Source organism: Hibiscus syriacus, unplaced genomic scaffold, assembly GCF_006381635.1.
Source record: "Hibiscus syriacus cultivar Baekdansim isolate YM2019G1 unplaced genomic scaffold, ASM638163v2 tig00111166_pilon, whole genome shotgun sequence".
NCBI lineage: Eukaryota > Viridiplantae > Streptophyta > Magnoliopsida > Malvales > Malvaceae > Hibiscus > Hibiscus syriacus.
Genome location: NW_024063008.1, coordinates 2,214,731 through 2,232,215, shown reverse-complemented (window position 1 = coordinate 2,232,215; position 17,485 = coordinate 2,214,731). Strand labels below are relative to the sequence as shown.

General features: G+C 34.3%; 1 protein-coding gene across 2 annotated transcripts; it reads left to right on the top strand.

Moving 5' to 3' along the window:
• Positions 1 to 675: 675 nt before the first annotated feature.
• On the top strand, positions 676 to 3,725 carry LOC120155257 (granule-bound starch synthase 1, chloroplastic/amyloplastic-like). Of its 2 annotated transcripts, none has more exons than XM_039166831.1 (12): positions 676 to 1,097; positions 1,172 to 1,252; positions 1,347 to 1,445; positions 1,530 to 1,683; positions 1,775 to 1,875; positions 1,955 to 2,064; positions 2,142 to 2,385; positions 2,462 to 2,638; positions 2,725 to 2,916; positions 2,997 to 3,082; positions 3,145 to 3,279; positions 3,364 to 3,725. In XM_039166831.1, the coding sequence occupies exons 1-11, from the start codon at positions 765 to 767 to the stop codon at positions 3,233 to 3,235; spliced, it is 1,668 nt and encodes a 555-aa protein (XP_039022762.1). In that variant the 5' UTR covers positions 676 to 764; the 3' UTR covers positions 3,236 to 3,279; positions 3,364 to 3,725. The 2 variants fall into 2 exon arrangements, with proteins under 2 accessions (XP_039022762.1, XP_039022763.1); XM_039166832.1 differs by having other exon boundaries at positions 2,997 to 3,090; positions 3,161 to 3,279.
• The last annotated feature ends 13,760 nt before the right edge of the window (positions 3,726 to 17,485 follow it).

Below are 17,485 nucleotides of genomic sequence, written 5' to 3'. Positions count from 1 at the left end.
AATGAAAGTTTAAATATTTTTGCTGTCTTTGGTGTTCGAATTTAAGATTTGTAAGGATAATAACTATCTCTTTAATCACCGTGGTAATTTGATTTGTGCAAATTAAGTATATAATATATACACGGTATATTTGGTTTAATCACAACGTTAATTTGATTCGTGCAAATTGAGTATATATAATATATACACGGTATATTTGGTTTATTAGAATGAGACAGAGCATTCATAGAATGTCTATTTGGTACAAATAGAATAGAAGATAATAAATATTACAGAGTAACTGGATGACTGAAACAAAGAAGTAATGTTATGAGATTATTTAGTTAAATAAAATGAGATTTAAAGATATATATAAGCAATAAATGTAAAATGATATTATTACCCTTAAATAAATGATATTTAATTATAAAAATCTATCTTATTTGTAGAAGTATATTAATATATCACATCCTATATAATTAAATCGAATGTATTTTTTAATAGATTTGCCTGAGATTTTTCTTCTTTTAACTGATTTTGAGAGATTCACTGAACCAATTGCATGCGTTTCTGCTTCTTTGATCATTCTATTATTCAAGTATTTTGACTTTCGAGACATTTTCGAGGTTGTTGTTACGTTTTAATACCATATAAACAACTTATAATTCTGGGTTTTCCTATGTGTTTTGAATCAATCGTCTCTTTTGGACTTGGAGGGTTTTAAATTTGTTTAGTTCATTACTTTCTTCTTCTTCTGGTCTCAGCTTCTTGGAAGTATCGCAGCAATGGCAACAGTGACAACAGCCTCACACTTTGTTTCAAGAAGTGCTCATGTCACCAGCCATGGGGCAGACAACAATTTGATTAGCATGAAGAATAAAGCCGCCATTTCTCACAATGGCCTGAGGTTTTTGAACAAGCTGGACAGGTTGCAGATGAGAAGCAAAACAAAGGCTGTTGTCAGGCAAGCTGTGAAGGAGGGAAACCCCACGGCGGTTGCCGGGAAAATTATTTGCAGTAAAGGGATGAACTTAGTCTTTGTGGGAGCTGAGTGTGGTCCATGGAGCAAAACTGGTGGACTCGGTGATGTCCTTGGTGGACTTCCTCCAGCAATGGCTGTAAGTAGAGCTTTGCGCACTCATTTATAATTTGCAGCATGTATAATTTTAGATACTAACTGAACATTGAGCAGGCCAATGGACATCGAGTTATGACAGTGTCTCCTCGATATGATCAGTACATGGATGCATGGGACACCAGTGTCGTAAGCGATGTAAGATTTTCAATTCTGTTATGTTCGGTTCGAATTCAATTGAAGTGAACTGTCTTTGGATTATATTTCTTAATAATCAGCTCTTAACTTGCAGTTAAAAGTCGGCGAGAAAATCGAAACTGTTCGGTTCTTCCACTGTTACAAACGTGGAGTTGATCGTATCTTTGTTGATCACCCGATGTTCCTTGAGAAGGTTTGTATTCTGTTCTGTTAACCCTGTTTCCCTAACATGTTCTCTTTTATTCTTCTGTTTCCTTACACCAAAATGATGATTCAGGTATGGGGCAAAACTGGATCAAAAATCTATGGCCCTAATGCAGGTGTGGACTACAAAGACAATCAATTGCGGTTTAGCTTGTTATGCCAGGCTGCTCTGGAGGCACCCAGGGTTCTGAATTTAAACAGCAACAAATATTTTTCAGGACCATATGGTATGGACTGTTCCTCTTTGGTCTTAAACTTGAAAGTTTTAACACATTTTTTTTGGTGAAACTTAGGCTTTACGTGCTTCATCATCTGCAGGGGAAGATGTTATCTTTATAGCCAATGATTGGCACACTGGTCTGCTTCCATGTTATTTGAAAAGCATGTACCAGTCAACGGGTATCTACATGAATGCCAAGGTTTGTTTAAGTGAATCAGATTTGGGGCCAGTTTGGTCATGTTGAAGCACTTACATTGTTGTTTTGATAAACATGGCAGGTTGCATTTTGCATCCACAACATATCTTATCAGGGAAGATTTCAGTTTTCCAATTTCGCGGTTCTCAATTTGCCTGATCGGTTCAAGTGTTCGTTCGACTTCTTGGATGGGTATGAAACCATTAATGCTTCTGTTTTCGTTTCCTTGTTGCTTGGAATCTATGGTTTGATATTATTCCGATTGTCAGGTATACCAAACCTATCAAGGGAAGGAAAATTAATTGGATGAAGGCTGGAATCCTGGAATCAGATAAGGTCTTGACAGTAAGCCCTTACTATGCCCAGGAGCTTATATCGGGAGAAGACAAAGGGGTCGAACTCGATAACATCATCCGTAAAACCGGCATCACCGGCATTGTGAATGGCATGGATGTTCAAGAATGGAACCCTGCCACTGACAACTACATCAGTGTCAAATATGATGCAACAACTGTATGTGCCTTCAATAACTTCCAATTGTTTGTGTAGTAGTAGAAGCCATGTTCTATATAATACGTTTTCATTGCAGGTAATGGATGCAAAGCCTTTACTGAAGGAAACTCTCCAAGCAGAAATGGGTTTGCCCTGTGACAGAGATGTTCCGGTGATTGGCTTCATCGGTAGGCTAGAAGAGCAGAAGGGTTCGGACATTTTGGTGGCAGCTATTCCGAAATTCATCAGCGAAAATTGCCAGATTGTAATCCTTGTTAGTATCAAATTTTAATCTTCTGCCGTATGTTACTGTTGCTTAGATGAGTATAGTATTAACAATGGAATCTATCTTCCTTTCAGGGAACTGGCAAAAAGGCCATGGAAGAACAGATTATGAAGTTAGAGACTCAGTATCCTGGCAAGGCTAGAGGAATAGCCAAATTCAATGTCCCACTGGCCCATACGATCATTGCCAGTGCCGATTTCATCTTGATCCCCAGCAGATTTGAACCATGTGGTCTTATCCAGCTGCATGCTATGCGATATGGAACCGTAAATCCTTTTCATCATTTCTTTCCTGCAACAAACTGATTTGGCTTCATTAATTTGCATAAGCAATCTCTATGCTACAGGTGCCAATAGTTGCCTCGACCGGTGGACTCGTTGACACTGTGAAGGAAGGATTCACAGGGTTTCAAATGGGAGCATTCAATGTTGAGGTAAGTAGTTGAAACGATTCCTTGTGTGAAGAGGAATGTCCAAACTTGATCGTACTTATCGATGTTTTCGCATGCAGTGGATCCAAAAGACTTGGATAAGGTGGCAAAGACTGTCAAGGAAGCTCTTGCAACATATGGAACTCAAACCATGACGGAAATGATCCAAAACTGTATGGCACAAGATCTTTCATGGAAGGTTAGTGCCTTGCTGAGCATGTATCCAAATTTAGAGCTGTTTTAGGAAGAATGAATACGATGGAAATTTTGTTGATGTATGCAGGGACCAGCAAAGACGTGGGAGAAGTTGTTGTTGAGCCTAGGGGTCCCCGGTGCCGAACCTGGCGATGAAGGAGAGGAGATTGCTCCTCTTGCCAAGGAAAACGTGGCCACTCCGTGAACGTGCAACTCCGTCTAAATAATTCCGAGTTTTTAAGACCGGGCAGCCATTAGCTATGCTTGAAGGGTGAAAATGTTGGCAGGTTTTGTATGCTGGAAGACATTAGGCAATAGGTGTTTTCATGTTTGAATGCATTACTTGAATGTAGACATTTCCGTCGTGTTTTCATGGGGGATAATAACGTGTTTAAACACAATGGCTCACATTTATTGTGGTTGCAAAGGAGGAATTGAGTTTGCTCACCACCGTGTTTTTGGATTTTTTTGTTTGAAATTTTATATTCTTAAGATCTTTTTTTAATTATATTATGATATTTTAAAATCAAAATTGTTGCTCCTAGACTTGAACCCAAATGCTGAAAAACAATTTAAAATATCTACCGTTAAAGTTCTTTTAAATTAGTTTGTAAATAACGTTGGAATGTATGTTATTAATTGATTAAAAATAACCACTTGAGATCATGCAAGGACCATACAAGAAAAATGTTAAAAATTCATCCAGAAAATTCAAATAAAATATAGATACAAACATATATGAACCCATTAACAAACGAGTCACTACAAGAGATCAAATTACTAAATGGTCATCAACAATAGCAAATTAGAATCGAATGTCGTGATAAAACTATCTTTGAATGTAAACCACGTACTCAAATTCAATTTGAGGGTCCAAAACAAAAAAATTAATAAAATAACAAATAAGTATCATCTTGATCAATCGAGATAATGTCAAATCCAACCCTAAAGACAATTAAACAAAGAGAACGATTAAACGATCGAGAACATACCACAAACACAAAGGAAGATGTGCTATAAGAATAGAGTAATTAGAAACTATCAAAATAAAGAAAAATCAAAGATACGATATAAAAAAATAAATATTGGCTTAAGATAACGTCAGATTAAGACAAACAAAGACGACCAAAAACAAACGAAACAAAAAAATTAAAAGATAATTCAAGATTAAAATCATATGTTTTGATTATAATTAACTTTAGTCTTTAAATGAATGATTCAGGGGAAGTTCTGCTGTGCGGCGGTTAAAAAACGGCGTGACCGGTTAAAATTTAGACCGGTTATGTTATATCATTTAACCAGAAATATTATCAAGTACAACAACATATTAGGTAGCGCTTATATAATAAAATAAGCATTTAACCGGAAATATTATCAAGTACAATAACATATTAGGTAGCTCTTATATAATGTAATAGGTAGCACTTATATTGACCTATTTTCAAAGTAAACCGGTATATTTATACCGGTAACATTGCAAATTTACCTATTACATTATAATTATCGGTTTCGATGTTTTTTGGATAGATACAATTTTAAATGTATCGACAATTTATGCTTGCACCTCGTTGGGCATTCATATTTCATTCTGGAAAAAAGTATCGACACAAACTAAAAATGTGTCGATACATTATTTAGACCTATTTTCTCATAAAACTGGTATATTTATATCGGATACATTGTAAATTTACCTATTATATTGTAATTTTCATTTCGATGTTTTTGGGATCAATACAATTTTAAATGTATCGACACTTTATTCTTGCACCTCGTTAGGCATTCATTATGGACAAAATGTATCGACATAAATTTAACAATTGTCGATACTTTATGCTGACCTATTTTCTCATAAAACTGGTATATTTATATCAGTTACATTGTAAATTTACCTATTACATTATAATTATTGATTTCAATGTTTTTGGTATCGATACTTTTAATAAATGTATCGATACTTTTAATAAATGTATCGACACTTTATGCGTGCACCTCGTTTGGGCATTCATTCTGGACAATAAGTATCGACACAAATTCCACAAGTGTCGATACATTATGTTGATCTGTTTTCTAATTAACCGGTATATTTATACCAGTTACATTGTTAATTTACCTATTACATTATAATTATTGGTTTTGATGTTTTTTGGGCCGATACTTGTAGAAAATGTATCGACACATACTTAGGTAGTTATTGTACATACCTAAATATGTACTACGAATTTAATGTTGTACCCACCCTTTAACTACCACTACCAATACCACATCCTATTGAAAGCACGACTGAAACATGTTCAATGAACCTTTGCTTACATCTCTATCAACTCCGGGACCACTGAACTTGCACAACAAAATTTTTGTCATAGATCATATTGATGCAGACAATGTTAAGCTAACCGAGGAATGCCATGAAGTACATAATGTTGATGAATCTGACAGATTGGTTGGTCAGCTCTTCTTTTCACGTGATGAAGCTTGGTACTTTTACAAGGGATTCGTAAGGGAACATGGGTTTAGTGCACGTAAGGGAACAACACGGCTTGACGTGGAAGGGAATGTGAAGACACAAGAATTTTGTTGTTTCAAAGAAGGGTTTCGAGCATCAAAAGTCATTATTGTTGATCATCAACGTGCTCATACGCCAGTCACAAGAACAGGGTGTAAGGCTAGAGTCGTAGTTACAACAACAAATACAAACGATCACTGGGTTATAAGTAAGTCTTATCAGAAACATAATCATGCATTGTGCACACCTGCTATGCACCATTTATGTGTTCTAATAGAGCTGTAAGTAAGGTCGATATCGATGAGGCAACAACATTGAAAGAGGTCGGTGTTGGCACGTCACAAGTAATGAACTATTTAACGCAGCAGGCATGAGGCTATCATAATGTTGGATTTACACATAAAGACATCTACAATGCACTTCAAAGAGGTAAAGTAAAGGAAATCGTCGATGGGGATGTGAATGCGCTTATTACCTACTTTAATTATAAGAAACATGGTGTCCCGGGTTTTTTATGACATACTCAGTAAACGAATCAGGGGCATTGCATAATCTTATTTGGTCGGATTCTACATCGAGATCGGATTACACATGCTTCGGTGATGAAATTGCGTTTGACACAACGTACAAAGATAATTTGTATGGTCGACCAATTATGTCTATTGTCGGTGTCAATCATCACCATAACACAATTGTGTTTTCCACTACCATAATCGCTGATGAGACGTCTAAATCTTTCGAGTGGGTGCTACAGAATTTTTTAGAAGTCATGATGAATAAATCACCAATTTCAGTTGTCACCGATGGGGATAGGGCAATGCAAAGGGCTATCAAATCTGTTATCCCTTATGCTAAGCACAAATTATGTTCTTGGCATCTTTCTCGCAATGCACAAGCTAACATTGGTGACCCAAAATTTACAGCAGCATTCTCAAAATGCATGGCTTCCTGGTGGACAATCGAGGAATTTGATATTCAATTGCGTTCGATTGTTTCAGAATTCAACGTCGAAAAGCATCCATGGGTGATTGAGAAGGGAAATACTCGACACTTATGGGGCACAAGCATATCTAACCTGTCATTTCTTTGCCAATATTCACTCAACACAAAGGTGTGAGTCTATGAATGCTTCACTAGCGATTGCACTGAAACACAAGAAGATATATTTAGATGTTGTTCATGCAATTGAAGATGGAATTAGTAGAATGCGTATGAACGAGTTGAAAGCGGATTACTTAAGTTCCCATACGAAGCCCTTCTATATCACAAAACTGGTCGACCTTGAAAGCCATGTTGCTGAGATTTTTACCCGCGAATCTTTTCATGCGTTCCAAGATGAACTTCTACGGGAGACATTGTACCGGATTGAGGAAGAGATTCAGTCTTTATCAGATGAATGTCAACATTATATTTTGTCAAAGTATAAAGAAAAAAATAGGACATTTGAAATTAGTTTTGATTCTCGTACGAAAACCCTAATTTGCTCATACAAAAAATTCGAGACCGTTGGACTTTTGTGTCGCCATCAACGTCACATTTTGAAGCACTTGGATTACACATATTTGCCCGGGACTTTGACTCAAAGTAGGTGGACTAAGGATGCGAAGGCTTCTACACCCAATTATGTTGACTTGAATGTGTCTCCAGAAGTGATGCAAATGGCAAGGTTCGCTGCTCTACGTTCAACGTCAAGTAGGTTTTGCTACATTGCATCAAAGACAGACGCGTCTTTCAAAACCGCAAGAGATGAGATGAAAAAACTAATAGAAGAATTTGAAAAATCGTTTGGTTTGAATGATTCAGTCAACCAAAGCATTCTAGTAAACAACGTTCGTGACCCTCAACGAAAACAACACAAGTGAAAACAAGTACCGAAGAACAAGGTCGAGAAAAAAATTAGGCGATGTGAGTACTGCAACGGTGAGGGACATAACAAACTAACATGTCCTCAAGTCAAGCTCAGTTTGAGTACAAGCACACAACCTACATCAACTGATTTTTTCGAAGACGGAATGGAATGGACATTCAGTCCCGCACGTTATGACAACGATCTCCATATATCGTAAGTATCAACATGACTCCTATTGGGTAAACATGTACAACAACCAATTGCTAACTTTTCTCATCTCATACATAATTACATCACATACAAAATTATAAATCGTATGTAACTTATACAAAATTAACCTTACATTAACAAAATTTACTCTCTTAGTCTATTTTGATTGTGGCTTACGAGACCGTTTAATATTTCATCCGCATCATCACATAAATGCCAAACAATCTGTGGACTATAGTCTCCAACAATCATGGTCGGAATCAATTCTGTAACTGGGATTATCCAGGTTAATCATGTTGATAGCATAGCCAGTAAAACTTGAGGGTCCAAATGGTAAGCTAGGAATTGGTAAGGCAAGCTTCTTTTGAGGGTTTAGGGTTTAAAGCCCTCCAACATAAGGTGTGCATGATTGAACATTACGTATAATAGTTGTATTCATTTGTTGAAGAATTGTTTTTAATTTTATATAAGGATAGTTGTTGTAATATACGTTCACATTTCGGGACCAAGTAGTTAGATGCGTGCAATAGCCTATATCCTCGAGGCAGAGCACACAAGAGTTGGCACTTAAAGATTTACCAAGAGCGGTAGTTTTTGCTCTGAATGAAGACCGAACCTAGAATCAAATTTGCAATTATGCCTATCATGCTAAAGAAAACCTGCTGAAAAATAGGATTTGCACACAACTGCAAGCATTTTAAACCCTTAAACTCAACTCCTCACATGATTGACATCTCTATTGCATAATTGTCCACGTGAGTAGTTGAGTTTAGGGTTTAAAATACTTACAGTTGTGTGCAAATCCTATTATTCAGCAGGTTCTCTTCAACATGATAGCCATAATTGCAAAGTTGATTCTAGGTTTGGTATTCATGCAGAGCAAAAGCTACCGCTCTTGGTAAATCTTTAAGTGCCAGATTTCTTGTGCTCTGCCTCGAGGATATAGGCTACTGCACGCATCTAACTACTTGGTCCCAAAACGTGAACGTATATCACAACAACTATCCTTATATAAAATTAAAAACAATTCTTCAATAACTGAATACAAATATTATACGTAATGTTCAACCATGCACTCCTTACGTTGGAGGGCTCTAAACCCTAAATCCTCAAAGAAAACTTGCCTTACCAATTCCTAGCTTACCATTTGGACCCTGCAAGGGGTTTTATTGGCTATGCTGTCAACATGATTATGAGCTTCCTTTATCTTTTCGCATTCAGTCAAACTGTAGAGATTTGAATTAATTAAATTGGATTAAATACTTTAATCCAATTACCATTTCAAGAATAATTACATGAATACATTGATACTTACGGGTCGCTTTCGATTTTCTTCAATATTGATATGCTAGGGCTCCATTTGAAGGTCATCATCTTCGCGAACAAAGATTGAACTTGCAACCTATAACCATTCACAAACATCAAACTTTAAAACATAACCCCTCTTTCTAAAGACTTTCTAAAAAAATTAGGGTTCCGATAACATACCTATCAAACACAAGAAGGGAAAAAAGTGTCCAATCTGGAAATCAATACCATAATATCGATAAATTTACATGAATAACTGATTGTAACAGTTATGAATGCTGGTATTCGTCAGAGAGGAAGATAAGAGAATTGCCTTTATGGTTTGTCCATTTGCTATGTTACATATAAATAATGAAGGAAGAAAAACCACGTTATTTAAAAGTATCGACACAATATTAAAAAGTATCGATACATGTTGTAGACCTATTATCTCATAAAATCGGTATATTTATATCGGTTATATTACAAAATTACCTATTATATTATAATTATGGGTTTCAATGTTTTTGAGATCAACACTTTTTGAAAATGTATCGACACTTTATTCGTTCACCCTTTTTGGCATCCATTCAGGACAAAAAGTATCGACACAATATTAAAAAGTGTCGATACATGTTGTAGACCTATTCTCTCATAAAACCGATATATTTATACCGGTTATATTACAAAATTACCTATTACATTATAATTATGGGTTTCGATGTTTTTGGGATCAACACATTTTGAAAATGTATCGACACTTTATTCGTTCACCCTTTTTGGCATCCATTATAGACAAAAAGTATCGACATAATATTAAAAAGTGCCGATACATCTTGTAGACCTATTATCTCATAAAACCGATATATTTATATCGGTTATATTACAAAATTACCTATTACATTATAATTATCGGTTACGTTGTTTTAGGAATCGACACTTTTTGAAAATGTATCGACACTTTGTGCGTTAACCCTTTTTGACATCCATTCTGGATAAAAAGTATCGACACAATATTAAAAAGTGTCGATACATATTGTATACCTATTCTCTCATAAAACCATTATATTTATACCGGTTATATTACAAAATTACCTATTACATTATAATTATCGGTTTCGATGTTTTTGGGATCGACACTTTTAGAAAATGTATCGATACATGTTATAGACCTATTTTTCATAAAACCTGTATATTTATACCGGTTACATTGTAAATTTACCTATTACATTATAATTATCGGTTTTAATGTTTTTGGGGTCGTTACTTTTTAAAAATGTATCAACATTTTATGGGAAACTTTAAGTTTGGATACATTATAGAAAACGATTATAAATATACTAATATTTCTAAATATGAAAACTTTGTTGTGGAGATTATAGAAAACGATTCTTTAATAATGTGTTTCGATACATTTTCACGCAAATGTAAAATACATTAATAACTAGTATTGATATTTCAATAATCATCAAATGTATATGTATTTACACAACAATGTTCAAATAATGTATCCACAACGAAATTAATCCGATGAAAAAGGGTTATTTCTAACGAAGTCCGGAACATTAGGCGCCTTCAACAAATTTTCCAAATACTCTCGTATGTTTCCGCCTTTTTCTGAGGACATATATATATAATTTCAATTATCAAACTAATGAGGTGCAATTTTACTAACAATAAACTAAATTCGCATAAGAAGAAATAAATTTGTGTCATACCTAGAGCACTGTCATTCGAATGGGAAGCAGCGGCAAAGGTATGTGGACATATGTAATTGTATTTCTATATAAACATATAAATTGTTAATCAATCAATGTATGAACACCTGTTTAACTGGAAAAACATATTGCATCAATGTAACTTACTAGATTATAAATCATTTTTTCTGATGAATCATCGACCAAAAGTGTATTTAGCTCGTTAAAATCAGGACACACATTCAAATATCATTGAGATCTTTATAGTAGGTAACATTATCGTATGTCTTGCATTTTGCTTGATCCTATTCACAAACAGTCGAACATAAATATGTAGGAATCATAAACAAATAAAAGTCATCAAACTGTATTGACATTCATCTTACCAAAACGAATAGAAAATGCTCAGAAAATAAAGGTAGTTTCTCAAGTACACGGTCGACATTATGCCTGAGATTGTAATCAAGTTTGAATGTTAACATTCAATTGTATATTAACGATTTTAGCTACAATAATTCAATTGCTCAACAATTCTAACCTCATCTTGGAAGACCAAATGGCAACAACAAAATTGTCTAGACAAAAATGCAGAAATTCATATAATCTTGTTCTGAGGATAACATCTACAACATAAAGAAAATGAGATTAAAGTTCTATGCTTATATGTTAAAATAATAGATACAAAAGAACAGAATTAAAACATGTAGGATGTCTTGGGATGTACCGACACTTTATTCGTTCACCCTTTTTGGCATTCATTTTGGACAAAAAGTATCGACACAAAATTAAAAAGCGTCGATACATGTTGTAGACCTATTCTCTCATAAATATACCGGTTACATTGAAAAATTACTTATTACATTATACTTATGAGTTTCGATATTTTTTGGATCGACACTTTTTAAAAATGTATCGACACTATATGGGTGCACCCTTTTTGGGATTTGATTCTGTTCTAAAAGTATCGACACGATCTCCACAAGTGTCGATACATGTTGTAGACCTATTCTCTCATAAAACCGATATATTTATACCGGTTACATTGAAAAATTACCTATTACATTATACTTATAGGTTTCGATGTTTCTGGGATCGATACTTTCTATAAATGGATCAACACATATGCTTACTTATTTTTTGGAAACTTTACGTTTGGGAACCATACTGGACAAAATGTTGGAAAAAAATCTTTGTGTTTATTAATTTTTCAGTAAAAAGTCTATTTTTACTAACTACTACATTGTAAATTTACCTTTTACTTTAAAGTTATTGAATTTTGTAGTTATTGTACATACCCTTAATATGGAATGGCCATTCAGTACCGCACATGATGACAATTATGATGACATTTGGAATAATGCAGACAACGATCTCCATATATCATAAATATCAACATGACTCTTAATTTGTATAAGAAACATGTACAACAAGCTACTGCTAACTTTTCTCATCTCATACATAATTACATTCACATACAAAATTATAAATAATAAACAAAATTATAAATATTATACAAAATTAACCCTACATTTACATTATTTCATCCTTTTTGTTATTCTTGTGTCTGATGGCAGCTTTTGTTATCTTTTATCTTCGTTGATTTTGATTGTGGCTTATGAGATCGTTTAATATTCGCGATCGATCCCACTCTCCAACAACATATATTCAAATTGTCAAAACGTTATGTATTGTAAACCACAACATTCAATCTACGACTTTTAACAATTTAACCGCAAACGAATTTTTAATTCCACTTACAAAATCACCAGTTGTCCCTGTAGAACCGATCGATTTCATCCACATCATCACATACATGCCGCAATCATATCTGTTATAAAATTTGAAAACCACACATATCAATTATGAAACCTACATAAATTAAGCATTCTATTTATGATAACATCTCATACCCATTCAATTGCTTATTCTTCTTATGCTCCATAAATTTGAAATTTTTCAAGGGGAAATTTCCTAGATATCCACAATATTCTACCCAAATGTGTTTCTTATTATAAATATCTAATATTTTAATCTGCATCAAAAAATATGATGTTATAATCCAAACAAATTATGCATTATAATTTACATAATGTCATTTCATACATACATACATACCAACCAATCTCTTAGCATCCTTCACTATCTGTTTAGCTGCTTTAGATGTAAACAGACTATCATATATTGTTGCAACACGATCTACCATATCCAACACCAACAGATACCAATGTGAATTAAGGTAGTTTATTGTGATCATGATCTGCAACAAATTTCACACCCAATTTGACAAAATTCAACATTCTATATCCGATAACATCATTTGCAATTTGTATGGTGTCTTACCTTCTTATAGTCGGTGAATTTCACATAGTTATCCAATATGGGACCCCAAAAGGTAGCAATACTCTCAACACTTTCTTTGTTGTTAGCATCCAACGCCTGTTGCTGCAATTACGCAACAATCATTATTAATTTACCGACTATAACACTACTTTTCAACATTTATTAATTTAACTCACGGCTAAGTAGTATGGAAGGTAGCCAATCCTCAGGAGTGACTTTTTCGAATCGTAGAATACTATCCAGGCGAGCAAATCAATAACCTAACAAAATTAATTACACAATCAGAATATATTTAATAGGTTTTAACATTTTGTACTTTCTACTTACCACATCGCTAACCCATTCCGTAGGCTTCAACGTTGCAACGTCGTATACACTAGCGAATTGATTTCCCATTGAGATTACAGAATATCTGTATGAATCATTAGGATTAATATCTTGTCATGAAATATTTAATTATCACTCACTAAGCAATATATTTCACTTACCCCGATTCTAACCCACTATTATATAAATAATCACAAATTACAGCTTCGATGTCATCAATTCCGCTTGGAATATCCGCTTTTTCAACCTACAATTTTGCATACAAATTTTTGTCACAACAACATGATAAAGATCAAATTAAGTTTTCTTTTATTCAACTTACCTTCTGCTTCTTCTTCTTCTTCTTGGGTGCAGGAGATTCCGAATCCAAATCTGCATCTATAACACTCTCCGGTGTATAGATCACATCGACATCTTTTCTCCTCATTTCCTTCATCTTTTCTTCTTCCTCCCTCTTTTCTTCTTCATATTTTTTCAGTTCATCGTATTTTGCTCTACATAGCTCTTCATCTCTTTTATTTCACCCTTCAATTTTTCCCCTTCATCCAAGTATTGATCAACCACCCCTTTCACCCTGTAATTTCACTCCTCAATTCCACAACTTCCTTCACCACTCCATCAATTTTTTCACTTGTCACCATCTTAAGATCACCCTTTAACACCTCAACTTCTTTCACCACTTCACCCCTCAACACCTCTACTTCTTTCACCACTCCATCTATTTTTCTGTTCACTATTTTTCCTTTCACTTCCCCCTTATGCCTCTCAAGTGTCTCTTTGACTCTCTCAAGTTTCTCTTCGACTCTCTCAAGTTTCTCTTCGACTCTTGATTTTCTTTGCATGATATCAAATTGGATTTTTTTATAGCAGCCAATTCAGACATCAAAATGTCGAAGTTACTCTGTTTTCCCTCACCGTCATCCCCCAATATAACCATTTCTTCTTTCTTCTCCTCTGCCTCCTCTACCTCCTTGCCAATAACCTTTAAAATTAAATTACAATATTAAGACATTGATTATATTATTAATATTATTTAATTACATTTATTACCCTTTATTGCTTCATCAGTCTATCCAACTTCAACTTCGCCGTCACTCTAACCACCTCTTCTTCCCCCATGCACGGATGCGTGCCACTCTGGTTCTTTCATAAGCCGGCACTGCCTCACAGCCCTACCAAAAATCAAACAGTGCAACCTGCATTTATAATAAAATTTATAATTTTATATAATAACTATACTATCATTTTATATAAAAAATGATAAAAAGTTCTTCAACTCATTTACCTCTAAGATTGCTATGCACCCTTTGAGGTATCTCTGGCTGCCCTTTTAAAGGTGATTATTGATTCAATCAATCTCGAATGGACATATTCAGCCCAATTGAATTCACCCTTCAAGCCTTCATCGCAAATGAGCTTCATATAGTCCTTGTTCGTTGATGTATCACCCGTTGGACAAAGAAAGATCCCGACAAGGTACAATAGAACTCTGGCCTTCAGCTCATCCCCCCCGTAAGATCCACTTTTGATTTTCTCTTCAAGTTCAGCATATGTCACCTTCTACTTCAAACCATATTTGGAGGCAAGTGTTTTCCAGTTCTTACTCTTAGAGACTTCTACAACACTTTTGCCTTCATTTTCTACCCCCAAGATGGCTGCAGCACATGGGATCCTGAGAGGAAATAAAAAATCACCATACTTAGCAATACATTGTTTGACATCAGATTGCGCCATCAAGGATCGACACAATTCCCTCCGAATAGGTCGATCCCTTACTCCTACCAATGATCCAAACCCCATTTCTCACAGCACATTCAACTGACCCTTCTCCTTAAGGTGTTTAATTAATGAATTCACCCTTTTAATGTTGCACCTTGTCAATACTTCCTATATTTTTTAACAATATATAATGTTATAGTTCTTATATATTTTGTATCAACGTATTTACAAGTTTAATGAATACATTCTTTTCATGTGCTTTCCTCCATTCTTTGTATTCTTCACTATCAATCTTTGACTGTGCGATGTAAGGTTCCTTATCAGCATCACTCATCGAATTTCATTTCTCCAACACATCATTTCTCACCTAATATTAAGCATAAACGTTTCTTAATCAATACATTAACGCTAAATAATACTCAATGTCAATTTCAATTTACATACCGAGCCGATGTGTTCGCCACCTTCCTTCATCCTTTGGCATTCGGTCATACTGTCAACATTTAAAATTTGTCATCAATTTAAAGTTCTTAAATACTTTAATCCAATTACCATTTCAACAATAATAACAAAAAGACATTGATACTTACTAGAAGTACATATATCCACCCTTTTGGTTGCTTTCGAGTCTCGGCCTCAATTTCAAAGTCATCTGCGCCACCAACAATTTTTCCACCCATTGACTCCATTTTTCCTTCATATATCAGTTTACGCAAATCAAATCAAATACTTGTTACATACACTTTATTTAATATACAAATATAGATAGCTACTCTTGTGGTAAAACGGTTTTCTTCAAAAGAATTTGAATGACCACTGCAAAATGTGTCGGCACATTTATACATCCAATAATATCATTTTCTACCTATAATATTTAATAAAAGTATCGACATTTATATTTTACCTTGAATATCACTTTCTACCTGTAATCGGTCTCAAATGTTTCTTTACTCCAAAACCCTAAACAACATATAAAAACCCTATTTTCGATTATTGTAATAATAAAAAACTAGGGTTTCAACAACATACTTTTCGATTCGACTGCAGCAACAAACAAACAAACTTCGCTTTAGAAACGCCTTCTGAAATGCAGCAACAATTACGCTTCGATTTCAAAAATTCGTCCGTTCTATCTATTTTCAGAGGATATTTAGCTATGGTCTTTATATTTTCATCGGATATGTTATTTATATTTAATCGATACAACTACAAAAGTGTCGATACTTTTATGTCAGGTGTCGATACTTTCGATAAGATAATTACCTATTTCTTTGAAAGTATCGATAATTTATTACACGTACTTATTAAAGTATCGACACTTTCAATATATCCGGTAGCGATTTACCGGTTTTATCATTTCGATACCTATTTTGTCATTTTTTTACATGTTATATCGTTGTGAATCGATATTTTTTTTAAAGTATCGACACTTTATAGGCGTTAAAACTGCTTCTTTTTTAAATTCACAAAGTGTCAATACTTATATTACAGTATTACCACTTTCAATATATCCGGTAGTAATTTACCGGTTTTATCATTTCGATACCGGTTTTGTCATATTTTTACCTGTTATATCGTTGTGGATCGATACATTTTTATAAAGTATCGACACTTTATAGGCGCTAAAACTGATTCTCTTTTAAATTCACAAAGTGTCGATACTTATATTAAAGTATCGACACTTTCAATATATCCGGTAGTGCTTTACCGGTATTGTTTTTTCGTGACCGATTTTGTCATATTTTTACATGTTATATTGATATGGATCGATACATATTTTATTTGGATCGACACAAACGACAAGTTAAGTTTGCCGGTTGCCAAATATTTTATTATTTCTTAATGATTTAGACCTACTATATTATTATTACTCAACATTTCCGGTATTGCCAAACCGAATTTATTAAATATATTTTAATATATCCGGTAAAACTGTATATTAACCCGTCTTTCTTGAGACAACCAACGATTCGGTAATTGTTAGTTAATGAGTTAATAAACTAAACAAAAAGGTGGAAAAGGGGTCCCATGCAAAGATGATCGGAGACGTAACCTTTACCCAATCATACAAAAAAAAAATTATAAAAGAAAATATTCCATAAAACAACCATCGTTGGTTCATAAACAATCAATTAAAATGTTGAAACAAAAACCAAAAGAAATAAAAATCCATATAGCCACCGTCCAGAAGATCTGACGCAATGGTCAACCTTAATCGCCGCCTCTAAATAAATTTATATATCTGCCGATACCAGACAAGCGTAGCCAGAGAAGAGAA